This window comes from Nerophis lumbriciformis, linkage group LG05 (assembly GCF_033978685.3).
Source record: "Nerophis lumbriciformis linkage group LG05, RoL_Nlum_v2.1, whole genome shotgun sequence".
In the NCBI taxonomy this organism is placed as follows: domain Eukaryota; kingdom Metazoa; phylum Chordata; class Actinopteri; order Syngnathiformes; family Syngnathidae; genus Nerophis; species Nerophis lumbriciformis.
In genome coordinates this window covers 55,079,052-55,106,775 of record NC_084552.2, presented here as the reverse complement: position 1 = coordinate 55,106,775, position 27,724 = coordinate 55,079,052, and the positions used below count along the sequence as shown (strand labels likewise).

At 41.1% G+C, this 27,724-nt stretch overlaps 2 protein-coding genes across 8 annotated transcripts; one reads left to right on the top strand and one right to left on the bottom strand.

The window, feature by feature from the left end:
• The first annotated feature begins 1,293 nt into the window (after positions 1 to 1,293).
• LOC133606136 (F-box only protein 15-like) lies at positions 1,294 to 27,465 on the top strand. Of its 6 annotated transcripts, XM_061959737.1 has the most exons (12): positions 1,294 to 1,355; positions 3,503 to 3,558; positions 18,350 to 18,536; positions 18,610 to 18,666; positions 23,427 to 23,531; positions 23,598 to 23,825; positions 23,974 to 24,283; positions 26,425 to 26,507; positions 26,585 to 26,766; positions 26,848 to 26,975; positions 27,071 to 27,154; positions 27,212 to 27,465. In XM_061959737.1, the coding sequence occupies exons 3-12, from the start codon at positions 18,370 to 18,372 to the stop codon at positions 27,329 to 27,331; spliced, it is 1,464 nt and encodes a 487-aa protein (XP_061815721.1). In that variant the 5' UTR covers positions 1,294 to 1,355; positions 3,503 to 3,558; positions 18,350 to 18,369; the 3' UTR covers positions 27,332 to 27,465. The 6 variants fall into 6 exon arrangements, with proteins under 6 accessions (XP_061815721.1, XP_061815722.1, XP_061815720.1 ...); XM_061959738.1 differs by having other exon boundaries at positions 26,636 to 26,766; positions 26,857 to 26,975; positions 27,071 to 27,465; XM_061959736.1 differs by having other exon boundaries at positions 26,636 to 26,766; positions 27,071 to 27,465.
• Positions 5,600 to 15,931, bottom strand: dyrk2 (dual-specificity tyrosine-(Y)-phosphorylation regulated kinase 2). Of its 2 annotated transcripts, none has more exons than XM_061959729.1 (7): positions 15,798 to 15,931; positions 9,994 to 10,097; positions 9,298 to 9,628; positions 9,054 to 9,217; positions 8,541 to 8,930; positions 8,383 to 8,473; positions 5,600 to 8,313 (listed from the first exon to the last, which is right to left on the bottom strand). In XM_061959729.1, the coding sequence occupies exons 1-7, from the start codon at positions 15,871 to 15,873 to the stop codon at positions 7,670 to 7,672; spliced, it is 1,800 nt and encodes a 599-aa protein (XP_061815713.1). In that variant the 5' UTR covers positions 15,874 to 15,931; the 3' UTR covers positions 5,600 to 7,669. The 2 variants fall into 2 exon arrangements, with proteins under 2 accessions (XP_061815713.1, XP_061815714.1); XM_061959730.1 differs by having other exon boundaries at positions 9,298 to 9,589.
• Positions 27,466 to 27,724: the final 259 nt, after the last annotated feature.

Sequence of the window (27,724 nt, the reverse complement as noted above, 5' to 3'; positions counted from 1 at the left end):
CACAAAAAAATCATCGGCTGCCCCCTCCCCTCCCTGAAGGATTTACACAACTCCTGCTGCCTCAACAGAGCAAAAAGCATCGCCAAGGACAGCACACACCCTGGCTTCCACCTGTTCGACCAGCTACCATCGGGCAGGCGCTATAGGTGCATCAGAGCCACAACAAACAGACTCAGAGACGGCTTCTTTCCCAGAGCTGTCACCATCTTGAACTCTAACTTATAATAATAATTCACCCCTATACAATATCCTACCCTAATACCCTACTGCGCAATATTACCCTTCGAGTGCAATACGTCCGACACTGATTGTTATTTATTACTCCGGTACTCTTGTCTTGTTCTATATTGTACAGTATTTTGTATTTCTATAGTGCTTTGTATATTGTACAGGATTGCTTATTATTTTTATTGGATATTAGTCTGTTTATTTCAATTGTTAGTTTTTTCTTTATTACCTGTTGTGAAATTTAATTTATTTTTACCCCGTATTTGTTCCCACTACCGCACCTTAAGTTGGAGTCCTTAATCTCGTTAAATGCAAATATAATGACAATAAAGTCCATTCTATTCTATTCTATTCTAATATTGCAGTATATTATAGCCACTAGATGAGACCAAACCAATTAGAGCACGTAGCTCAGTATTGTGATCGCTGATTGGCTCAGCCTGGGGCTTCATTATTATATTGGATTAAAGAAGTGTAAAGGTGACTATGTGGGTGTTGTTTCATGTCTACCACGGGGCAGCTGTGGCTATAAATGTAGTTTACCACCACCGAAGTGGGAACGTGGAGTGAATGTGAGCGATAGAAAAGCGCTATATAAATCTAATCCATTATTATTTTCATTATCAATTCGCACAATAAAGCCCAGAACCAAGTTCCCAGCGATAATACTTATTTATGTATTTTCGTTTCACGAGAACAAACTTTTATTTGATTCTGAACATTGACACCGAGTTTATTGGGTAGGGTTAGGGTTAGGGTTAGGGTTAGGGTTAGGGTTAGGGTTAGGGTTGGGTTAGGGTTAGGGTTAGGGTTAGGGTTAGGGTTAGGGTTGGTTGGGTTGGGTTGGTTAACCCTAACCCTAACCCTAACCCTAACCCTAACCCTAACCCTAACCCTAACCCTAACCCTAACATCTCCTAAGAGAATGCTTTTAGAGAAAATTAATTAATTCATTCATTTCATTTCAGCTCAAAGGTCAAAAATAAGAAGCGCAGTAAATTAGATGCATTCTAAATACATTGCAATGATCAACAGTTTAGTACTGCATTCTGCATTCCCACCGCTAGGAGGAGCAATAGGCCATAAAGTACAACCGGAAGTGCCAATCAGCGCTGGGCGGAAAAAAGGTACTTTTAGAGCGTTCTTAAGACTGTTTCTCCCGATATTAAACTTAAGATGAACCAACTAAACACTAAAATAGTTGTAGCTAGATTAAAATGATGTGAATTTGAGATAGTGTTGACAGTGTATGACGATAACTTCTGTCTGCACAATGTTCTTCATTTTCATGGCTGTCTTTTCAGTATGGCGTTGTTTTGGTCTCTTGAAAGGCGCCACTGCAAATTATTATTGTTATGTTCAATGTTTTTGCCATATTATAAACGTGTTTAAAGTCGTCAGTAACGATGAATGATCACCAGAGGTGGGACCAAGTCATTGTTTTGCAAGTCACAAGTAAGTCTCAAGTCTTTGCCCTCAAGTCCGAGTCAAGTCCCGAGTCAAGACAGGCAAGCCCCGAGTCAAGTCCAAAGTCAAGACTGGAAAGTCTCAAGTCAAGTCCTAAGTCCTGCATTTTGAGTTTCGAGTCCTTTCAAGTCCTTTTAACCACAGACTAATATATTAACACAGATTGTGTATGCTTTTCAAACGCTGTATTTATTTATTAAAACAAGTGCATTTTAAATTGCAGGAAAGAAAATTGTGCTGACATTGCACTTTATAATAGCACTATTAACCAGTCATTTTAAACATTAACTCATTCCTTTACAGAACAAACACATTGAAAAATAAAGTGCAAATGTACTTATTTGTACAAAAGTGTTAACATTGAAAAAACATGACATATACGTGAACATAACAAAAAAGTTGTACTTTTTATATGTCAGGGCCCTATGCTGCATTGCATTTGCAAAAGACCAAATTAGCCAAGAGTCTGTCAGTCATTTGTGTACGATGGGGGCGTAGTATGATGCCACAATGGCTGAAAACTCGCTCCACTGGAGCACTGGAGGCAGGCACTGCCAAGACTCTCATGGCCACTCGGAACAGTGAAGGAAGAGTCTTCATGTTCAATGCCCAGAACAAAAGGGGGGAGAGAGTTGTTTTGGGTTGGTGCACTACTTGTAAGTGTATCTTGTGTTTTTTATGTTGATTTAATTAAAAAAAGAAAGAAAAAAACAAATTATTTCTTGTGCGGCCCGATACCAATCGATCCACGGACCAGTACCGGGCCGCGGCCCGGTGGTTGGGGACCACTGAGGTAAACAACCAACAGTATGTCAGAAAGCTAGCAAAAACGGTACACATATTCATAATATAGTATACATTTTAACTGACCTTTATTTTACTATTTTTGTCTTTTTTTAGGTGGCTAAAATACGCGGTGCTGCTGACCGCCGTCTAACGTTACGTGTGATATATTGACTAACGTAACCCTGCTTAAAAAAAATCACTGAACAAAAAGTATGAATAAGGTAGTGAACTGCAACAGATTCCCGTGTTTGCAATAACGTTATAACGTTAGCAGTGAGTTTACAGCCTCACTGATTTAACTACACAGCAAATAAAAGTCACGTTACTTAGCCAATAAACGTTATCTTACATTCAAAACTTACCGTTCTTTGTGCAACTTCAAATGCCGGACGAAGTTGGAAGTTGTTGCCTCTCCATCAGTCATTTTCGAACCGCATGTGTTGCATACTGCAAACCGTTTTGTGTTGACCACCTCGTAATTTTTATACCCAAACGAAATTATTTTAGGTATCATTTTTTGTTCACTGGCGTGTGGTTTGGACATGTCTTCTTCGTTGGTTGTCCTGCAATTTGATTGGATGAATGCTGTGTGATGAAAACAAAGTAGATGTAATTTGATTGGCTGTTGTACTGAGACCACACCAGCTGACACACGCAACGCTGATAGACAAGTACACAATGAAAAATACGGAGCGCTCCCGAATAACTTTTTCATCTTTGGGTTTTGGGGAAAGTAGCAAGTCATGTCAAGTCATGTCAATTCAAAAGGCTCAAGTCCAAGTGAAGTCACAAGTCATTGATGTTAAAGTCTAAGTCGAGTTGCAAGTCTTTTTACATTTTGTCAAGTCGAGTCTAAAGTCATCAAATTCATGACTCGAGTCTGACTCGCGTCCAAGTCATGTGACTCGAGTCCACACCTCTGATGATCACTTTTTAAGTGTTGTACTCAGTGCCGCAGTGACACATTTGTCCGCTAGATGGCAGCCTTTGATTGACTCCTCTGTATTATGGCTTCTTCCAGGGCTCTGGCTTCTGCTTGCTGGGCGTCACTTCCGGGAACCCAAACTTCACTTTGTTGTGAGTACTGACATTTATTGAACATCATCTTATATTTGACATGACTTCCACCTTATTTATGTGTTCTATTCCTGTGTGAGTGGGTGAATGAAGTGTGCTTGTATTATGAAGATGCTCGCTGGAAATAAACTGACCTTTGGCCTTGCAAATCTGACACCACACACACACACACATATACACTCACTTTTCCACTGGTGGCGAACTCGGCGACCCTTGCAGCACATCAGGTTGGCCCAATTAGCCATGGACACTTTCCATGGTGGCTTGCCTTTTTATTTTTAGGAAGGAAGTGTGTGTGTGTGTGTGTGTGTGTGTGTGTGTGTGTGTGTGTGTGTGTGTTCAGTTTAGAACAGCTTGTGAGTCCCTGTGTGAAGTAGTTGTTTTTATAAAAGCAGCATGTGTCAATCATTGGTCACCAAGGCAATCCACACAAGCGTCCAAGATGGCTGTCACTTGTTGTGTTTAGGTGACAATAAAAAGCATGCTGGCGTAGCCCAGCCGGGCTCGCTAAGCTGAAGTTAACTTTCTGATATATGTTCTTCACAGAAAAGTAGCCAAAGTCAGTGAGTCTCAGTTTGAAAAATTAATTAATTGTATCATTTTTCTTTTAATAAAAAATGAAAACGGGTCCCACAGACCCGAACACCACACAAGAGTTATTCAAAATGATAAGTCATGCCAGAAAGGACAATGTTGTCCCTGAACGGGACAAGCGGTAGAAAATGGATGGATGGATGTATCCATATAATCATGTTTAAATTCATATTCAACATAATGCTTTAACTTTGGACCCACAATCCTTTGCAGCGGGTCACTATCGAGTTACCGGTTTGCCCTTGATGATCTCCTGCTGAGCCACATGCACTTTTAAATAGACACATGCATCCGCACGCACTTGTCTGGGGGAAGTGCTGAGCTGATGTTGCATTCACTGACCACTTAAAATGTTGGCAGTAACAGTCGCTAGTGTAACATGCTGTGGCATTGGTGGTTCCCATGACAGCTAGCCCTGCTTCTTCCTGGCTGGGTGTCGGTCCCATCTGGCCCGCCCACCCCCACAGCACAGGTCATAAGTGGTTGTCATGACAACGATCAGGATGCTCCTATATCAGTCAGTGATGTGTTGGATCAGGGGTGTCGAAACTTTTTCAACTGAGGGCCGCACACTGAAAAAATGAAAGCATGCTGGGGCCATTTTGATATTTTTCATTTTCAAAACCAATACAATTATTGCAATTTTTTGGTAAACTTTAGGGCCTCCCTCAAGTTTGGTTCCAGGAACTTGGAAGGGTCTCTGTTATAGAAAAGTAAAAAAATATGTCAGATTTGTTAAAACAAAATGTATTCAATGCTTACAACTCTAGATTAACTTCAGGTCTATCTGTTGATATGAAGTAAAAAAAAAAAAATTGTTATATGGCCTTTGTGTCAAAGAAAACTCTTTTTATGTCAAAAACACAAAATGTGCAATATTTTCTGCAAAAAAAAAAATTTTGAGTGGAATATTTATTGTGAAATTGTTAGATTAATTAAACACCATTGATTTTAATTGTATTTTTTGAGCAATGACCATTAAAAAAAAAAACTCACTAAAAATATTGGGAATTCAAACAGGCCCCACTAATAAGTGTTAAAAGTACAGTATTTTTTTAAATGACTTTTAACACTTAAATCTCTAGAGTGACTTCAGATTGTATTTTATTTTATTTGTGTGTTTTATGCTCTTTTTATCAAAGAAAACTTAGTTTTTTATATGGCGAACAAAATGTGCAATATTTCCCCCCCAAAACAAATTCAAAGTGGAATGTTTGATCCGAAGTAATTTGAGCCTTGAATAGGTCAATAACTCATAAAGACATTTGATTTTAATTTGTCATTATTTTTTGAGCAAAGACAGCTTTGAAGAAAAAAAAATGGTGCTTGCCTGGCCGCAGGCCGTTAGAAAATTAGCTGCGGGCCCTCGGGCCACACTTTGGATACCCCTGTTAGGTCAATTAATTGCAAGATATTGAACTGCAAACAGGCTAAGTGATTGCATGTGGTCAATAAAAGAGTTTTATTAATAATGTTAATTATTTTCACCACGATAAAATTGAACAAAGGCTCACTAGAAAAGGTGTGTTCTGTACAGTACATACAGTACATTGTAAAAGTGGCTGCAGCATTCAACCCAAACATTGATACAAACATTTTTCCATCTGACATACAAACAGATCAAATCCACAATAAAAACCCAAGTGACAAAAAAGTTACAAAAATACAGCGCAGCGTCACGCTAACAGTGGCTAACCTCCGTCCTTCTCTTTGAAGCGAGCTGCAGCAGACTCTTATGAGCAAAACAAATTTTGCATTTGATATGCCCGTAAGAGGTCAGTATTGTAATGACTGCAGCCTTTAACAATAACCTACTTGTCTTTTTACACTTCCTGTCGACTTTCCATGGTTCTGTCCATCGCTTTGAGCAGCTAGCTAGGTGCTAGCATTGTAAAGGAATGCACTTTGGTAGAATGAACCAAATGCCCTGTGTGTTCATTTCAACATTATAACTGAGCAGTTTGAGGTACATAGGTGGAGAAAAAAAACAAAAAACAATGCTAACAGCTAGCTGGAGCACTTGTGTACAAGGCTCAGCACAATTAGCGATTTAAAACTTGCTACGTGCTACTAGCAGTCTGTTAGCAGTAGGCTTGAGTTAGCCTCACGAATAAAAAAACAATTGGCTAGTGTTAGCATAGCCCTGTCATCAGCAGGCGTCAGCCATCTTTTTCTGTTGGCGACGAGTGACATCAGGTGGCTGATATGTGTCTGCAAACTGGGCTGGACAACCCCGCCTTTCACGAGAATGTGCACACACACTGGGATGCTAATCATTCATTCACCAACGTCCTTTTTGAAAAGTCCAACCAAAGCGCCAAAGTGGCTTTGTCTTTCATACTCTGGAAATATTGTCGTCGGAGGTCAGAGGTTAGGCTTGGCATGAAGCAAGAGCCTTGGTGACAAGAGACACTATGAATGTGTGTGTGTACACGTGTGTGTACATGGCATGGCGAGGAGATCCTAAAGGCACAAAAGTTGCAACTGTCAGCATCCATCCATCTCACTAGAAAAAAAACTATAAAATCATCTTAGGAAAACACCCTCACACGCCCGTCATCACTGTCTTGGCTCAGGAGTGGGCGGGGCTTGTCCTAAGGCGTGTTTGACAGGATCACTTCCCTACGTGCTACATTTCTCTTTATCGTCACCATCCTCACATCATTGCCATTAGCTAGCGGGCGCAGCCAAATTGCAGTGTGCGTTCCATTGTGTGAGGGAACGCACACACACACACACACACATTCAAGTATTTGCTGCACATATCTTCATAATAAATATTCATAAATAAACATCACATTTAAAGATCGAAGGGCTTGTTTAGCTAGGTATGAGGTCCTCAGAGTGAGACTCGTCTTTAAAGATATAAAAAAAAAAAAGCCTTCTTTTTGCTAAAAGCACAATTAGCAAGGATGAATGAAATGTTACGTTGCTAGCATAGATAAACGTACTTGTGTGTAAGTGAAAATGAGTCCAGAATGAAGTGTTAGCATCACTGTAACGCTAATCACATGGATTAACTAGCAGGACTGCTGCTGGGAGCCAACATGACTCAGCTTCTTGATCGTGCAAACGGAAAACAATCCACAGATAATAAAAGTTCTTCATATTTAGTGAGACTTGTCTGTCAAGTCTGCCTGATTCTCCCGTCAAATGACTGCTTGCTCGTCAAGCACTTGGCTCGCCAGCTACACACTGCTAATAGCTTGATGGCCCGCTTGACATGTTTTATATGCTAGTGGCTACATGGCAACGTCAAGCCATTCTATGAGCACTTTCTAAAGACGTAGAAAAAAGATTTTTGGTGTCTAATTGTAGATTCCAGGTATAAATAATGTGCTCAAAGAACATGTTCCCTCAGTCAGCACCATCAAATGGGTTTTGATTGTCAAAAAAGACTTTTCCCACACTGCTAACTGGAGGAGCCTGAACGCACCACTTGCATAACGCACCCCAACCAGCTCGACGTCAACAAACCTGCAAGTTCCAGCCGCCAGCCAGAGGGGCGCGGTCACTTTCAGCTGACCAGTTTGGGCAAAACCGTCCGAGCTTGGATGTTCCCGTTGGCGTCCGTGATAGGCGCCAGGTTAGTCCTGGCTTTGGCGGACGACGACGTGGTGGTGGAGGATGAGCTGGCAGTGAATTTGGACATAGAGGAGATGGCAGAGTCAGCGGTGGCCCGTTTGGACGAAGAGGTCTTTTCCCCTGTGGTCCCTGTGGGTGGTTTGGGGAGGCGCCTCCTCAGCCAGGGGTGGCGCAATGCCTGGCTCGGGGTCATCCTAAGTGCGGGGTCCCACTCCAGACATTGTTTGAGGAAGTCCAGAAAAAGCGTGTCGTCGCAGCCCTTCAGCGCCGCGCTCCAATCTTTGCTGCACGGCGGACCTCGTAACTTCCCGCGACGTGAGCGCCCGCTGTTGAGCGCAGCCGTGCCGTCGGGCAGCGTGGTCACGGTGCAGTAGCGTGGGTAACCTTTGGACGACACAAAGTTCTTGGCACGTTTGGAGCCATCAAGGATCTTCTGGCTGGGCATTCCTAGGAGCTCCATGATGCAGGCCAGCTGATCTCCTTCATCTTCGCCCGGCAACAGCGGACATCCAGTCAGCAGCTCGGCCAGGATGCAGCCCAGAGACCACATATCGATGGGCATCCCGTACCTCGACCCTGGCACAGCAAGAGCACAGCGTGTAAACAGCCAGCTTCAAACATCTGGTCATGTGACCACAGTCCTACCTAGAATGACCTCTGGTGCCCGGTAGAACCTGGACTGAATGTAGGTGTAAACTCTCTGATGCTCGTAACAGCTGGAACCAAAATCTATGACCTAAAAACACACACACTTAAAGTTCCCCGAGTGGATGAGGAGGACATGTTGTCAGGTGCGGCATTACCTTGATGCCGCTGCGACCCTGCTGCTTGAGTAAGATGTTCTCCGGCTTGAGGTCGCAATGGATGATACGGTTTTTGTGCAGCGAGTCCAGACACTGCAGGATGGAGTGCGCAAACTTCCTGACCAGAGGAAGACTGAAGCCCTGGAACTTGTTCTTCTTGATCAACTCGTATAGGTTCATGCTGAGCAACTCAAACGTCATGCAGATGTGGTTGCGGAAGGTGAAGTTCTCCAGCATGTGGATGACGTTCATGGTGGAGTCTTTGTCCTGCTTCCTCAGGTGCTCCAGGATGCGGATCTCCTCCGCCGCCTGCCGGTGGAAGCGTTTCTCGTTGCGGACCATCTTCAGAGCCACGTGTGTCTGCGACTTGTGGTCAAACGCTTTCACCACCTGTAGATGGCGTGAAGAACAAGCGTGTAAAACAAGGAAGAGGAAAGCTGCGCAGTAAACCGAATAAAGCTGACCAACATGCCGCACTGACTATGACACCATTGAGATTGAGTAAAGCGCTACCTGCCCAAAGCTGCCCTTGCCAATCACTTTGAGGACTTCATAGCGGTAAGCGATGTGGTCATGTGGCACGTGGATGTAAGAGCCCTGCTCATCATCGTAGCCTGCGTTGTTGGCACCTCCCATCACGCCGGACTTTTTCTTGGCGTTTGGACCGATAAAATACACTGCAGGAGACAAGCAAACAATGTCCATTGGTTTCTTGACCCCGTGTGACTCCCTCACCCCCCTGACCCTGTGACCTCACCCTCAGGATAGTTGAAAACCTCGTGGTGTTCAAATGTTGACATCTTGGGCATAAACTGCTTCATGGCCTGCTCTGGCGTCAGAGGGGCGGCCTTTGGCTTACTGTCAGTAGACTTGTGAGAGGACACGCCTTGGCGGCCATGGTGCGAAGGCTCAGAGGCCATCGCCTGGCGGTCCGGCAGGGGCAGGCCCGGCCGTGAGGAGCTTAGGGGAGCCAGGCCGTTAGGTTGGGAGGTCAGAACCGGACGCTTGTTGGTGTTCTCGTCAAACAGCTGCGTAATGTGGACCTGCGACTGTGGGACAGCATCCGACATGGCGGCTTTAGTGCCTCCCTAAGAGAAGACAAACATTTACGTATGAACAGAACTCTGCATGTCATTCGCCTGCTTTCGAGCTGTGAGTCACTCCCTGTTGCTATGGCGATGAGCACACCTGGCTCCTCTTAGATAACAGCATGCATTTCAGGTCTTTCTTTGCCTGTTGGCTGCCTTCAAAGACTGTGTGTGTGTGTGTGTGTGTGTGTGTGTGTGTGTGTGTGTGTGTGTGTGTGTGTGTGTGTGTGTGTGTGTGTGTGTGTGTGTGTGTGTGTGTGTCAGCTGCTGCTATTATTAGCAGCGTGGTTAAAGCTCACACTTCCCAGCAAGCTAACAGCAGGCTAACACGCACACAAGTCAACAACTTGTCTTTTAGACCATACCGTCAGCGGGTTGAGGTTATTGTTGCGAAGCGGTGGCAGTGTGACGGGCGACGTCGTCAGAGAGCCGCTGTGACCTGGAGAGAAGACCGGCTCGCCCGCTTTGCCTGCCAGGAGAGGAAAGCCAAAAGTGTTCATTCAAAGACTGGATCACTGCCATGAACTTGTTCATCTTTGATGAACTTATCTTAGCACACTCGGCTCTATTTACATGGTCAATGACACAGCCCTCCAGCTGCTGTCAATCAGGTTAGCCCGCTTCTGATTGGTTAACAAACTGCTGTCTATTATGAGAATTAGGAGTGCAAGAAATTGTGAACGTCATCGACAATAAAAATTGTCGCCGACAATAGTTGTGACGCCATCACTTGTTTTTTTCCGGAGGGCCGCAAATCTGCGCCAACACTTGCAACAACATTGCAGGTGAAAATATGTTAAGTGTGGGAACATTTCATTCTATTCTTGTTAAAAACATGAATACCTTGCTCATTTTGCAAAGCAAATCTTGCTTTTTATGACGTTACATCTGTGTTACGGGAGCATTTAAAGCTGGGGAATGTCGGACATCTGGAGAGTGTGGCCTTAACTCTGTAAGATTGTTGGCTTGTTATTGGCTTGTTGGCATGCTAGCGAGCTAACAAGTGCAGTGTGAGCTGAAGTTGTGTTAAAAATAACGAACGATCATTTTAACCAAAGTACGCCCGCTAATCTTGGTTTAAATCAATTCAAGTACTTTTTAAAGCACCATCAATTTTCACATACATACACACACACATCATTAGGGACTCAGGGTGTAATGGTTTGCTTTAACAACGATTTGATTTGATATTTGTGGTTGCCGATACAATTCAGGGACGATATTATTCTTTTAGAACGATACGATCCGAAACGATTCAGTGAGTTGAAATTGATTCAGTCACTTATTATCAAAAAAATCAAGCAGTGTGACTGTGAAATAAATAGTGGATACTAGACACTGCAGGTGAAGTTTCCGATAAGTCTGATATTTCTTGTACGGGAATTAGCGTATTTTTCGGACTATAAGTCGCAGTTTTTTTCATAGTTTGGCCGGGCTCCAGTGCGATTTATATATGTTTTTTTCCTTCTTTATTATGCATTTTCGGCAGGTGCGACTTATACTCCGGTGCGACTTATACTCCGAAAAATACGGTAGATTATGGATACAAACAAGAAAGTGAACAATTCAACAATCCATCTCTTCTATTTCTTTCTTTTTCACCCAATGACTTCTTGTGTTACAGGAGTCGGTGTGTCGTGGTAACTTACACCGCTGTCACTTCCATTGTGTCGGCTGCGTCTTTTGTGGTTTAAAGTTGTGTTGAGGCATTAGCATTGTGTTGTGGCGTTTATTTGTCGTGGCTTTTGCAATCGGGCTGTAGCTGAAAGTTGATATTGTCAATGCAGAAGGAAAGAAACAGAGATAAACTCTCAGACGCTTTCTTAACAAGCGGTAACAAACTCAGGGAGTCTAAACGCACATTTACAAGAGCTGCTCACAATTAGACACTCAGCAAACAGACGCCAAACACTTGCGGTACTCTGTTCACTGTGCCACACCATCTCTTAAAGACACACACATATGTCACAGATATTACACTATTGTCTTGTGGCGTTTGCGTTTGTTATGACCTTTCTTGATCTAGATATCCGCAATTTTTGTTTTTATGACGCCAGGGTGAACGTTTAACCTCTTTATTATTAAAAGTGCTAAACTTCATATAGTCTGCCATTCTTAAATCCAATGTTTTCCTTTTTTTAGTATCGATAAAATAGACAGATTTTCTTTTAAAACGATATTGGATTGATACCTATCTCTTGGAAGGCAAACCTGCAGAGCACAGATCGATATACTTGAAATTTAGGAATATAAATCGATATATTAATGTATCGATCAGTCGTTACACCTCTATTAGGCACCAATGCGTCCTATCATCATAAGATTTCAAATTTGCGACGTAACGGTATTATAAATACCGCGGTATTTCGGTTTCAAAGTCCACTCAATTATACCGTGACGATATCACACGAAAACTTGGTGAGTGTAGTTTTCTTCCAGCGTTTTAGCGTTGGCTGGATCTGTAAATAAACGACATCTCCCAGAATCTTCCGCAAAGCCCGGAAACGGCAAGATGGGTACGTTGAACGCCGTAAGCAGGAAGTCAAGTGTGTTTGTACTCGTTGTAGATAACATTGTTTTTGGACATTAAAATCACCAAAAAAATGATTCCCGGGCGCGGCCACCGCTGCTGCCCACTGCTCCCCTCACCTCCCAGGGGGTGATCAAGGGTGATGGGTTAAATGCAGAGAATAATTTCGCCACACCTAGTGTGTGTGTGTGACAATCATTGGTACTTTAACTTTAACTTAACTTTTTAAATCTATCCATAACTGGTTATGTTGCTAACAAACAAACAAGCCCAAGCCAAAACATAACTATATATATATATATATATATATATATATATATATATATATATATATATATATATATATATATATATATATATACATGCACACAGTACATATGTAAATGTCTGTATATATGTACAATACAGTACCGCCCGTGGTAATACAGTGTACTACTCAGCGTAATACAGTACAACTAGGCGTAATATAGTACTACCAGGTGTAACACAGTACGACTAGGCGTAATATTGTGCTACCAGGTGTAAAACAGTGTACTATGGCAGAATAAGTGTACTACTAGGCGTAATACCGTACGAGCAGGTGTGATACAGTACTGTCAAATCTAATAGTGTACAACAAGCGTATTACAGTGTACTACCAGGTGTACTACAGTACGACTAGGTGTAATAAAGTATGGCTGGGCGTAATGTAGGAAGTACAACTTGGCGTAATATAGGAAGTACGACTACCGTATTTTTCGGAGTATAAGTCGCTCCGGAGTATAAGTCGCACCGGCCGAAAATGCATAAGAAGGAAAAAAAACATATATAAGTCGCACAGAAGTATAAGTCACATTTTTTAGGGAAATGTATTTGATAAAACCCAACACCCGGCCAAACTATGAAAAAAACTGCGACTTATAGTCCGAAAAATACGGTACTACCAGGCGTAACACAGTACGACTAGGCGTAATGTTGTGCTACCAGGTGTAATACAGTGTACTACGGCAGAATAAGTGTACTACTAGGCGTAATACCGTACTAGCAGGTGTGATACAGTACTGTCAGATCTAATAGTGTACAACAAGCGTATTACAGTGTACTACCAGGTGTACTACAGTACGACTAGGTCAGTGGTTCTTAACCTTGTTGGAGGTAGTGAACCCCACCAGTTTTATATGCGCATTCACCAAACCCTTATTTAGTGAAAAATAAAATGTTGGTTTTTTTTCAAATTCAAGACAAAGTTATATGTTTTTTGGTAACACCTTAGTATGGGGAACATATTCTAAGTCACAAAGACTTAATTTAGAGTGTTTGGACACTAGGGGAACATATTCTAAATAACAAACACATTTAGAGTTATTTGGTTAGGGTTAGAGGGTTAGGGCCAGGGTTAGAGTTATAATAAGGCTAGATAATATATATATATATATATTAGGGATGTCCGATAATGGCTTTTTGCCGATATCCGATATTCCGAGATTGTCCAACTCTTTAATTACCGATACCGATATCAACCAATACCGATATCAACCGATATATACAGTCGTGGAATTAACACATTGTTATGCCTAATTTGGACAACCAGGTATGGTGAAGATAAATTAATTAATAAAATAAAACAAGATAAATAAATTAAAAACATTTTCTTGAATAAAAAAGAAAGCAAAACAATATAAAAACAGTTACATAGAAACTAGTAATTAATGAAAATGAGTCAAATTAACTGTTAAAGGTTAGTACTATTAGTGGACCAGCAGCACGCACAATCATGTGTGCTTACGGATTGTATCCCTTGCAGACTGTATTGATATATATTGATATATAATGTAGGAACCAGAATATTAATAACAGAAAGAAACAACCCTTTTGTGTGAATGAGTGTAAATGGGTGAGGAAGGTTTTTTGGGTTGGTGCACTAATTGTAAGTGTATCTTGTGTTTCTTATGTTGATTTAATAAAATCATACCGATAATAAAAAAACGATACCGATAATTTCCGATATTACATTTTAACGCATTTATCGGCCGATTATATCGGCCTGCCGACATCTCTAGTATATATAATATAGATATAATGACTAGATAAGAGCCAATATGTTACTAATTTGCATCTTAATAAGCAACTAATTAATGGTGAATATGTTCCCCATACTAAAGTGTTACCATGTTTTTTTTTACCGGTGCACAAAATAAACCGTGCATGAACATCACTTTGTTCAAACAACAAAACCAACACAGTGCATAAACTCACAACAAATTACACACCTGCAAATCAGTCTGACTTCTGCTGTTGCCGTATTCGTAAATCGACGATAGGGAGAAGTTTTTATTTACACGATGAGTCGGGTGTGTCTTGACCTCCGCCGAACCCCTGAGCCCGACTCACCGAACCCCTCGGGTTCGATCGAACCCAGGTTAAGAACCACTGGACTAGGTGTAATAAAGTATGGCTGGGCGTAATGTCGGAAGTATGACTAGGCGGAATGCAGTATCAGCAGGTGCAATATGGTACTACTACTAATTAAGTAGTTCTAGGGTGGGGTCTGAAATCAGCTGTCTTCCTTCCTGCATTCTTCACAATGCAGGACAAACTATACCAACTCTGCTCTTTGGTTTCACTTAGCGTGTGCGTTTCAAGAAGACAGATGGTGTACTCTTCTAATCTGAAGGCGACTTGTAATCCTGCTAATGACGCCCACACAAAAGCACCGACATCGACTGACATCAAATCATTAGGAGTGATGCGTCGGGCCGGGCGACGTCGCCCCAAAGATGTAAGTGCAGGAGCAGCGTGGTGCCTTCGCGAACCCGACACCGCGCTGGAAATGCCAGAGCGGCGGCGAGCACGCTCGGCATGCTGCCGAACCAGACGAGTGGGGAAAAAAAGTAGGGCGATGCGAGCACATAAACCGAGCAGGCCTCGAGCGGAGCGAGTCGAAAACGGCGACTTGTTTCTGGTCAGTCCCGTGTCGCGTCACGTGACCGCGGAGGCTCGGAAGTGGTTCAACCTTCTCAAATTGTAAACAATACACAAGGCGCATGTCTCTTACTCTTTAACGTACATTTCAAAATAAAGGCATGGATGCATGTGTGCATCTTCCTGTCATTACACATAACTGTACAAGACTATTGTAATAACAAGCGTAGCCTGGTAATTAACATGTTATTACACAGCGGTGTCAAACAGCTTTAAACATTCTTCCCCCTGGAATCCTTTAACATTTAAAAATGTAACTTATGTGTCGCTTCTTTTCTTCCGAAGAACACATTGATCGGTCGAGAGAAGCATTGATGATGTCACAACACTTTTAAGCAACACGTCGTGCAGAAAGGAGCAAGTGTGATTACAGCAAAGCAACATAAATGTCATATAAACGACTGTCACGGCTCAACAAGAAACCGTTTTTAGTTAGCTGTTAGTGCTACATGCTAAGGTTAGCTGCTAATGTTAGCTCCCGCAGATTAGAGCTCATATAATGATCACAAGAGACTATTTTTGCCTGTTAGCAAGCTAGCGTCTTGCAGTCTCCCCCTTAGCCCCTGTCTCTGTTCCAGTTTTATTGACACCGGGTCATACCGATCTGAGGACCGGGACGAGCCCGCAACATTAGCCGCGTTAAGGCGTCTGCCTCCCGGGTAGGGACGCTGTGCTCACCCGTCAGGAGAACCGAGGCTCCGGGCTTCTTGGTTAACATGGCGGCCGCTGCTCTCTCTCCTCTGGACACACACATACACACGCGCACGCTCCCGCGCGCACACACGCACACACTGGGGAAACCTCTTCCTCCATCTGCTCCTCCTCTTCCTCCCCCTCGCTCAAGTCTTGTTGAATTAAACTAAAAGTTGTTTGTCACACAGAGCTCTGAATTGACGATGAGTGATGATGATTGCAGCGCTCTTTATCAATACACTTCATAATCATTATTCTGCAATTACTTATAATCAATCACTTACATGCTGACAACCTCACCAGCATACAAGATGAATATATTACAACTGTTATTATTTCTCAACTGTGTAGTGAATTCAGCAGGTGATGGAGAAATGATGCTTTGGTGTTTATTGCAAGGGTTAGTAATTATTTATTAGGCTGCTTGGAAACAAAAAAAAACATGTTTACGTCACCTTGACAATGGACAATTAACTGTAAACTGTCTTCGTTCAGTGTGTGTGTGTGTTCGGGTTTCATGGCTTTTAAGTAAATTATAAAGTTGCGTAAAGTTCTGTAAAACACCATTTCAAAGTGTTGGGTTAAGTTTGCTATTTACAAAAAAGTGGCAGTAGTAAAGACACCAAGTCCTCTTAATATGCAGGACTAATAAATGAATACAAAAATACCTAAATAATTACTTCATTGTGTCATTTTTAACCATAATTGGAATTAAATACTTAAATGTGTCACTAATATGTTTGATGTAAAAGTTAAATATTTAATTCTTCATTAATTTAAGTATTTAATGATTTAATTAGGGCAGCACGGTGGAGAGGGGTTAGTGCGTCTGCCTCACAATACGAAGGTCCTGAGTAGTCCTGAGTTCAATCCCGGGCTCGGGATCTTTCTGTGTGGAGTTTGCATGTTCTCCCCGTGACTGCGTGGGTTCCCTCCGGGTACTCCGGCGTCCTCCCACCTCCAAAGACATGCATCTGGGGATAGGTTGATTGGCAACACTAATTTGGCCCTAGTGTGTGAATGTGAGTGTGAATGTTGTCTGTCTATCTGTGTTGGCCCCACAATGAGGTGGCGACTTGTCCAGGGTGTACCCCGCCTTCCGCTTGATTGTAGCTGAGATAGGCTCCATCGCCCCCGCGACCCCAAAAGGGAATAAGCGGTAGAAAATGGATGGATGGATGGATGGATGATTAAGTAGTTAATGGTTTAATTAGGGCAGCACGGTGGCACAGGGGTTAGTTCATGTGCCTCACAATACGAAGGTCCTGAGTAGTCCTGAGTTCAATCCCGGGCTCGGGATCTTTCTGTGTGGAGTTTGCATGTTCTCCCCGTGACTGCGTGGGTTCCCTCCGGGTACTCCGGCTTTCTCCCACCGCCAAAAACATGCACCTGGGGATAGGTTGATTGGCAACACTAAATTGGCCCTAGTGTGTGAATGTGAGTGTGAATGTTGTCTGTCTATCTGTGTTGGCCCTGCGATGAGGTGGCGACTTGTCCAGGGTGTACACCGCCTTCCGCCCGATTGTAGCTGAGATAGGCTCCAGTGACCCCAAAAGGGACAAGCGGTAGGAAATGGATGGATGGGATGATTTAATTAATACATTCACGATTCAATACATGTTTTATGATTTATTTATATTTTGAGATAGGCTCCAGCGCCCCCCGCGACCCCAAAAGGGACAAGCGGTAGAAAATGGATGGATGGGATGATATAATTAATACATTCACGATTCAATACATGTTTTATGATTTATTTATATTTTTCAAGAACCTGTGTGGCAGCACTTAATAAATGTGTTTTTATCTGTCAAACTCAGCCATCAAATTCAGTGGGCGGATCCTAACACACTTCCACTTGACCAGGGAAGCAGATTAGGCAGCCTACTGGTCGATATCTTGGTCTGAAAGTGTGGAAATAACTCAGACGACTTCAATTAATTCTTCTACTTCAACTGCTACTTGCTCTGGGTCAGCAAGTCTGAAATATCTACCACCAACTCCCGAAAAAGTATGATTATATCCACTCTATCTACCAACAGACTTCCAAAATTCCAGGCTAGATTTGCTAGTCTCGCCCATTGAATAAATGGGTGAGTTGGAGAGATAAAATTAAAATTTTGAAGCGCAGGTCCATGAAAATATGAAAAAAAAACGTGAAATAATTTAACCATAAAGTGATTAATTGATTACATTATTAAATGTGCTTTTACATATAATAAATTATTCACATATTTATTATAATAATTAATTTATGACACATTTAAGTAATTATTCAAATATTGGTTAATATAATTTTGTTCCATTTGACCGTCCATATTGTAGGGGTTTTATCACTCATAAAGACAGATGTGTCTTGTATATTTTTAATGATGATACAAGTATGGCTGAGGGTCAATGAACACACTCATCTACTGTGGTAATTTTACAACTATTGTTGACTTTAACTGAAATTAATCCTTTTAAGGAGACTTTGCTGCCATCTAAAGGCCAGTAAGCACTTACACACTTAATTGAGGCTTTTATTTGTGAAAATCAAGGTGGCAGAAGTAGACCGACTATGGCGGAGTCTTTAGTGGCGACTGGACGTGGACAATTTTTCCAGAGCTTCATGGATGGTCTGACCATTAAACCAGGACGGACTGGTGGTACCCGTCGGCCGGATGAGTGTCGCCAAGCAGAGGCAGAACGCTGCAGGAGTTCTCCAGGTGGCAGAGCTTTGCACAGGTGAACATCTACCTCACCTTGTGTCTATGTAAACTCTATTTAATGCCTCAAATAATGCTTTATTTGTAAACAGACACCAGGGAAGAACAACATTTGTCAAGCCATTGCCTGAGGAGATTGTTCTGGAAAGGTAAGTTTGCTCGTTGGTTTTTGAATCATTCATTCAATTAGTAGAAGTGGTACATGTGGTACACAATTTTCGAGATATGTGCTGTCTCTTGGCTAATTGTTATGTTTTAGTTTACTATTCTCCCCACCGCTAGTTGGCGCAGTGAACGTCACGGTGAACTCTGTAAGAAACGACCAAAATATCATTAATATCAATAATCATTAGCTTATAGTTGGAGATGGACATAAGTTAGTTTTTCCAAATTATTGGAAGGAATTAAGTGTGAAGGACAGTGCTGAGAAGAAGTGTATGACATTCATTAAATTAAAGAAATTGTTAAAAAAATTACTGAGTGTGTAGTTACAGTTGCAGTGTAGTATTGCTAGTCTGCACCATACTAAAGCAGAATGAGTTGATAAAGCCAGCCAAGGACGATTAAATAATATCTAAACAGCGGACATTTATCCATGAAAATATGGAGAAGCTGCTGATAGTGTATTGGACGCAGAAGCAACTAGAAGGAGAAACCATAGAAGTCTGCTTTCCAAAGTAAATGCTGTGCCTAAATATTACATTGCGTTTTAAAACTGCTGTGCGTTTCCATACAATATTTCTTACCTGAAATAAAATTGTGCTTTTTTGGGGAAGCTAAGCACCGATTAAATGGATGGTAATTATTTTCAATGGGTGATGCAGTTACGAAATACAGGTTTTTGGAGGTATGGGCTGCGTCATAGAAACTTAAAAACATGTATCCCGAGGTATGACTACACTAACAGGCTACTTTATTAAGTACACAATCCAATGTTTGATTCAGTAGCGACAATTCTGAAGAAAAGAAAGTTAAAAAATAATAAGCTACTGCAGGTTTGACCAAAGTCTGGCTTGAGAGACATTTTCAGCCTGCAACTTGTTTTTTTATTGGTCATTGACGGGAATAAGCGGTAGAAAATGGATGGATATTTGTGAACATATTTAATTAATTTGAAACATATTGAAACATTTGAAGACTGGATCAAGGCACATTTTATGGAACCTGGTCAAAAATAATTTTCTTATGTGGTGACTCCATCCATCCATCCATCCATTTTCTACCACTTGTCCCTCTCGGTGTCTACTTCAATATTGACTTATTAAACCCCAACAAGCAAAAGTCCATTGATGACTTCATTGATACACAGTATAGCATCACTTTATATCTTAAAATCACAAAGCCAATCAAAATCACTGGACACTGTGCCACACTTATTGATAATATTTTTACCAATCATGTTGATAATAACACTAAAAGTGGTCTACTTATTACCGACATTAGTGATCATCTGCCAGAGAAAGAACAATGAATCATGGATGACAAAAATTAAAAAAAAAAAATGCTTGTAATAAGAAGAATACATTATATAGAACACAATTCATAACACAATTAATTACAGAGGCAGAAAATAAGTATATAAACAAGCTAACTTACATACAATACTACGAACATGTATAAAATAATATTACAGTCAATTATTCGACAGGAACAAAAACAACATGAGAGCAACATAGCATTATTAAAAATGTCACTAAGAGGAATTACCCCCAATACTTCTCAGACGGAAACATAAATGACAACAATGAAGGAAGTAGTTTAAAGCTTCAATAATTACTTTGTAAATATTGGACCAAAATTGGAGGAAAGGATTACAGACCCAGTTTCAACTGAGGACTTTAATGACAGCATCGATCGAAATCACAACTCAATGTTCCTCACGAAAATGACACAGGAGTAAATAGTTAAAATCATGAAAAAATGCAAATTTAGACTTCAAAAGATTGTAATGGAATTCATATGGAAATGATAAAAAAGGTTATTTCAGAGATCTCAGGACCATTATTGTATATTAGTAACCTATCATTTCAAACAGGTAAATTCCCAAACAAAATAAAAATAGCTTTAATTGTACCAATTCATAGGACTGGAAACACATCAATTTACAAATTATAAACCTGTTTCTTTACTTAATTCATTTAAAATCATTGAAAAACTGTTCAATAACAGATTGAAGAGTTTCATAAGCAAACAAGAATACTCGCCGAGAACCAATATGGATACAGAGCTAATATTTAATCTTCGATGGCTTTAATCGAAATAACAGAGGAAATGACCAATGCAATAGATGGTAAACAATGTGCAGCGGCAGTGTTTATGGATGTAACTAAAGCATTTGACACAATTAATCACAATATTTTAATCAAAAAATTGGAACGGTATGGCATCAGAGGGTTGGTCTTAAATGGTAAATGGTAATTGGATTAGAAGCTACTTAACCTACAGGAAACAATACGTGAAGCTAGGCGAACAAACATCTACAACACTAAATATATCCTGTGGAGTACCACAGGGATCAATAGTGGAACCAAAATTGTTCAATCTTTATAAAAATGACATTTGTAAAATTACAAAAGACTTAAAGTTAGTATTATTCGCGGACGATACAACAGGGTTTTGTTCAGGAGAGAACACACAGAAGCTAATACAAATAATGGAAGAAATTAACAAATTAAAAAGATGGTTTGGCAAAAACAGTCTATCCTGTAAAACCGAAATAATGCTATTCGGTAATTGTAGAAGGAAAAGTCAAACACAAATACAAATAGAAGGAATAGAAATTGAAACAGTAAATGAATCCAAATTTCTAGGTATAATGATTCATGATGAAATTAACTGAAAATCTCATATAAAAATATACTACATAAAGTGTCAAGAAACATGTCAATAATGAATAAAGCTAAATATGCATTGGACCAAAAATCACTTCATATTCTCTACTGCTCACTAGTGTTACCATATCTGAGTTATTGTGCAGAAATATGGGGATATAACTACAAAACTGCACTTCATTCATTACCGTGTTACAAAAAAGATCTGTTAGAATAATACATAATGTTGGATATAGAGAACATACAAACCTTTATTCATCGAATCAAATACTGGAATTCCGCAACATAGTGGATTTGCAAACAGCTAGAATTATACACAAAGCAAACTATAACCTGCTACCCAAGAATGTACAACAGTTCTGCTCAACAAAAGAGAAGAAATATAACCTTAGAGAAAAATGTAGTTTAAAACATTCGTATGCACATACAACACTTAAGACCTTTTGTATATCAGTGTGTGGAATTAAATTATGGAATGGGTTAAGCAAAGAAATCAAACAATGTACTAATATGATCCAGTTCAAGAACATCTTCAAACTTAAAGGGTTTACAAAGTACAAATAAGAAGAATCATTATAAAAATTCTGAATTTATTGATAATCTTATTTATTTCCATCCATCCATCCATCCATCCATTTTTTACCGCTTGTCCCTTTCAGGGTCGCGGGGGGTGCTGGAGCTTTTCTCAGCTGTATTTGGGCGGAAGGCGGGGTACACCATGGACAAGTCGCCACCTCATCACGGGGCCAACACAGATAGACAGACAACATTCACACTCACATTCACACACTAGGGCCAATTTAGTGTTGCCAATCAACCTATCCCCAGGTCACCATATGAAATACAATGTACTTCACTAATGATCATTTTTTTCTTTATTTTTTGTTATGTTTTTACTTATGGAGTATATTGTGAATATATTGAGAACAGGAAGTGAACAAAAGTGTTAGCAACTGCTATGTAATCCACGCTTTTATCTCGACTCGTTTTGATTACTGTAATGCCCTGTATGTTGGCATTAGCCAGGCCTCCCTCGCCCGCCTGCAGCTCGTGCAGAACTCTGCTGCTCGTCTGCTAACACAGACCCGCAGACGTGAGCACATCACCCCTATTTTAGCGTCCCTTCACTGGCTCCCTGTGCGTTACCGAATACATTTTAAACTCCTTTTATTTGTTTTTAAATGTCTAAACAACCTCGCGCCAACCTATCTCTCCGACCTCCTTCAGCCTTACTGCCCCACCCGATCCTTAAGATCAGCCGATCAGCTGCTGTTGACGGTCCCTGACACAAGGCTGAAGCTTAGAGGTGACAGAGCTTTCGCCGTTGCTGCTCCCAAGCTCTGGAACGACCTACCCCTGAGTGTTAGACAAGCCTCCTCTCTTCCTGTTTTTAAATCTCTCTTAAAAACATACTTTTATTCCATGGCTTTTAACACTGAGTGATATCCATCCTGCAATGGCGCCCCATAATACACCTGCTGTGATCCTGTTTTTATGTTTTTATTAATTCTATTTTAATTATTTATTTTTTATCGTGTTCTGTTTGTGTTGTGTTGTGTTTGCTCGGTACTCGTTTTATCTTTTAACCTGCTCATTGTACAGCACTTTGGCTACCCCTGTGGTAAATTTTAAATGTGCTCTATAAATAAAGTTGATTTGATTTGATTTGATGTAAAGGAAAAGGGGTAGGATTAAATAAGCTCTGCTTCTTCCTACTCCTTTTCTAACATGTTGAAAATATGAAATGCATGCATGTTCAAAATAAACTCAAACTCAACTCAACTCATTATTGAACAAATATTTTATTAGATATTACACTAGTTAGCTTTGTCACCTAAAACATGATGTAAAGACATGTTATATGCTAAGTTTAGCATATATTGACCTACAGTAGTATCTTTAGTCTACAAAATGTATTATAGTGGTTCCCTGTCCTTCAGTTTTTTTGAAAAATGCCTTTGATCTACTGGATGCTTATGCATAACGACTCAAATTTTCATGGAAGCCTATTACTTTTAAGAGAAACACAGCTTGATGTTTGTGTTGACGCATCCAAATATGTTTTTGTTGTTGCTCAGACTACCATCAGAGATCCTAATAAAGATCCTGTCTAACCTGGATGCTGCCTCGCTGCTGAGCCTGAGTTATGTCAACAAGATCTTCCACCAACTCGCCAACGACGAGTAGGCGCCATTTTGTCGCTGTCTCGTGTGTAGTAGCGTAGTGGCTGTGAGATCTTTTCTCTGTAGTGTGGTGTGGTACAAGATCTACACGGCTGCCTTCTCTGTTAAAACATGGAGGCTCAAGTCCACGGGGGACGCCACAAGGAAGGCGGAGCCTAAGGAGCACTCATCAGGCGGCTGGAAGAAGAAGTACCTGTGGAATATGGGCGGACAGGAGCTGAGCACCTGGAGGAAAGAACTGACGGATGTCAGCCCATTCACTGGACTGCCTCTGCAAGCCGAGCGCATTCTCAGGTACCAGCCTGGTCCTGATCAGGCCTGCTGCGGTCTCATTGCAGCGAGCAGGATAAATGTACATTAGATACACTACCCTAAATAGATCACGTTTTCAGTGACACCATGTTATAAAGAAGGCCGCTCTGTTTGATGTTTCTTCTCCAAGGAACCATATTTGGGAGCTAAAGGTGTGTGATCCCTTAGGCCGGGTGGTCACTCTGGACTTGAGCAGGGTCTCCTTCTTCAGTACGTCTGCGACACTGTGCTGGAGTGGAAACAGACTCATTCAGTATCCTCACATCAGCAGCGTCCAGCTCTTCGGGGTCCGGAAGGAAGCGCTGAAGGGGCCCAGACCACAATGGTGCTCACTTATTTGCAAGTGGGACGCTAGGACTTGTCTTGCTCGCTTCCTTGGTAGAGACCGTCTGGTCCAAGTCATGCTTCTCTCGCCTGGATTCATTCTGGGCGTCTGGAGGGTAAACTCACCTTTTTACTTAAAATCTTTTTTGTTGAATATTCAAAGTGTGAACATATCAATGAAGAGGGCTTGCAGTTTCACATCACTAAGTATACGGTGTACACATGGAACTTGGCTACTGAGTGCAGAAAGTTTGACAGAGTAGTCAGTCCCTCTAGCATTTTGCTAGCTTTTTTGGTGATTGTTGCGGTCTAAAAATGCCTGAATTCATAGAAGGTTTTCTCGAAAGTTGGGGCAAAAGTTGCAATCTTTTAATTTTTTTCGATAACATTGAATCATTTTGTGATTTTATGACTTTGTTATACATGTTTTAATTGTTTTTTGTAAACTTAAAGGGGATCTATTAGGCAAAACCAACTTTTCTTACCTATCGGCACCTGTTTTTTGTGTATTTGGGATCTGTATAGATTCTGAAAATGTGAATTCAAACCATGGAGGCATGGCAGAAATATTTATAAAACAAGCTTGCCTTCCTTCATATTTCCGGGACGTCAGCAGATATCTCCATATATGGTAAAGTTCTACCCAAAGAGCTTTGCGTGAGTCCGACATTGTCGTCAATGAGTTTCTTCTTTTTCTCTTTCCTCTTGTCGTTGGGCAGACTGGCTCATACATGCACATGCATCCCCCGCTGTTGCTATTTCTAATACAAAGTAGTGTACATCTATCTTTATCTTCTGTAGATTTCATATGGATGCTCTAAATACTACAACATGGCTGACAGAGAAAAGTCGCTGTCGAAATGGAAGCAAATAAATAAGACCGCCTACGAAACAGCGCATCCTAAAGAGACGGTCAGAAAGCGGCTTGAAGATAGTCTGTAAAACATAATCTATCCAACATTTTGACCAAATAACCACCATTACTTATTATGTAGAACACAAGGAAGTGTTTTAAATGTAGAAGAAAAACTAAAAAAGTACATGATTTAAACAAAAAATGGAAAGCAAATAATGTGTTGTTGTTTTACTCCTTATATACCGCACACGTAAACGGTTGATGGTAGTAAAAGCAAATGCTCAAAGCTCATTATCAAATTACTGTTTTAATTATGCATAATTCATGACAAATAATAGTAATAACTATAGAAAGAAACACCACCAAAGGCTTCCTTGTTGTCAGCTGTCCTGTTGTCCACAAGTTGCAGACATTCTCCATGTATGATTTAATCTTCAACAGTGTTTGACCATCTTAAACATTAATGAATGTTTATGAATTGTTGATATCGATCTATAGCAGTAATTTTTTGTTAGTAAATGAGAGATGAGGAGATGTTATCATCACACGTCAACATAACTGTCATGTACCGTATTTTTCGGACTATAAGTCGCAGTTTTTTTTCATAGTTTGGCCAGGGGTGCGACTTATGTGTGAAATTATTAACACATTACCGTAAAATATCAAAGAATATTATTTAGCTCATTCACGTAAGAGACTAGATGTATAAGATTTCATAGGATTTAGCGATTAGGAGTGACAGATTGTTTGGTAAACATAGCATGTTCTATATGTTATAGTTTTTTGAATGACTCTTACCATAATATGTTACGTTAACATACCAGGCACGTTCTCAGTTGGTTATTTATGCGTCATATAACGTACACTTATTCAGCCTGTTGTTCACTATTCTTTATTTATTTTAAATTGCCTTTCAATGTAATGTCTATTCTTGGTGTTGGGTTTTATCAAATACATTTCCTTCTTTATTATGCATTTTCGGCAGGTGCGACTTATACTCCGGTGCGACTTATACTCCGAAAAATACGGTAAATGCCGCCTCATTGCAAAATTAAAATCTGTTAATTGGTTTACCCTGGATAAATAAAGATTTAATATATAAATACATGTTTTTATATTTTGCACAAGGAACAAACAAGTTTTGAATAGACAGTTGACGTGCGTGTTTGAGCTCTGCTCGCAGGCAAGCTCGATTGGTCAAAATATGCAGGGAAGTTGCTGGTTTTGCACGAAGTTCCGAGGCTGTGCATAATTCAAAGGGATTGGTCGAATTGGCGTGATCGCGAATTCCTGGAGGGACTGCCAATACTGCTGTCCAAATGTATTGCCGTCGTTGTGCACTCCTGTATCGTCGTATTTACCTTCTTCTGTCCATTACACAATCTTTCCCCTTGTGCACAGGGTTCAAAGACGGTGGCCTTCGTTATGATCAGCTTACACTTGCACAGGCTGGTGGAGAGGAGCCTGCTGGGATCTCCAATCTGGTATGTCAGTATGTTATTAGAATCTAAATACACTGGCATTTTTGTGGAACACACGTACACAACATAGTGCTGCTCAGGTCAACTTGGAGGACATTTCTTTACGTGAGGTTCGTGGCGTCCCCCTGCAGTTCGTACTGGGAGCCTGTGGAAAAGTGGCTTGGTGATTTGACGGTGCGTACATATGCGCTGCACTTTGTCCTGCACAACACCGTCTGTGAGATCATGTCGGTATACTTCCATCCTCTTATCGGCAGACCAGGTCGGTTGTTTTTTTAGCTGCTGTCTGATGGCTTTTATCAGCTGATCTTCAAAGCTGGATGTAATCTGTTTCCTTTGTGAGGCTGTCCAGTTCGAGGCTGCCTGGTGGAGTTGCAGGCCACAAACTGGTCCAACATGTCTCGGCATCGGCTGCTGCCTGGACACATCAAGCTTCCGTGGAAGAGCAAGGCTCTTGAGGGTTCTGTGGAGGTAGTAGAACGCAGGGACCTGAAAGATGAGTGATGGCACTCCTGTTGACGACGGTGTGGCGTTTCAGCGCAGGCTTCATTGTTTCATTCCATTAGATGTGCTGCGTCATGGTGATGACTCTGCTGGAGGAGGCCCACAAGCCCCTGTGGTGCGTCAGCAGGCCCGTCAGCATCCAGATGGTAAGGAAGCCGCCCTGCTCAGACTACAACGGTGACCACTTCCTGTTGGCTTACAAGGACGCGCAGGGCGAGGTGAGGATGACTCTAGTCCGGCTGAAGGAGCAGGGGCAGTTCTTCGTCGTCAGCCTTGTCCTGAGCCTCTTCAAAGAAGACAGGCCCTTGAGCACCAGGTACTGACCACACTGGCCTGTGGGGGCATGACCTGGGTTCTTTTTTCAGTTTTTGCTGAGGTTCTGACTCACACTATTAAGACAAGGAGATAGTTGCTGCTTTGTGTTCTAATAAATCAGCGGTTCTGCTGCTGGGCTGAATGTGATGGTCCTTTTATGGCTTGAGGACCACCTACAGATACATTGACTCTATATGTACAACTGTGGGGGTCTCTTTGATTGTCGTATAATATTCAATGACATTAAAACCAACCCACTCTAGGTTAAAATATACTATGCAATTAAAAAAATTCATATTTATGTTATTGGTCACAAAGTAAATACAGTAGTTGCGTTTCTTGCTATCATGAGTATCCAGGTCTCGCACTGATCATTTTATAAAGTTTTAATGTTTTATTTT

Excerpts from the sequence above, each read along its gene's own strand:
- dyrk2 (XM_061959729.1), bottom strand. The coding sequence starts at position 15,873 with ATGTGTGTGTCCAGAGGAGAGAGAGCAGCGGCCGCCATGTTAACCAAG. Across the intron at positions 10,098-15,797 it reads AGCCTCGGTTCTCCTGACGG|GCAAAGCGGGCGAGCCGGTC; the intron begins GTGAGCACAGCG and ends CTCTCCTGGCAG. Across the intron at positions 8,931-9,053 it reads GCAAGGGCAGCTTTGGGCAG|GTGGTGAAAGCGTTTGACCA; the intron begins GTAGCGCTTTAC and ends CGCCATCTACAG.
- LOC133606136 (XM_061959733.1), top strand. The coding sequence starts at position 18,370 with ATGGCGGAGTCTTTAGTGGCGACTGGACGTGGACAATTTTTCCAGAGC. Across the intron at positions 24,284-26,424 it reads TCATTCTGGGCGTCTGGAGG|GGTTCAAAGACGGTGGCCTT; the intron begins GTAAACTCACCT and ends CCTTGTGCACAG. Across the intron at positions 26,508-26,584 it reads CTGCTGGGATCTCCAATCTG|GTCAACTTGGAGGACATTTC; the intron begins GTATGTCAGTAT and ends AGTGCTGCTCAG.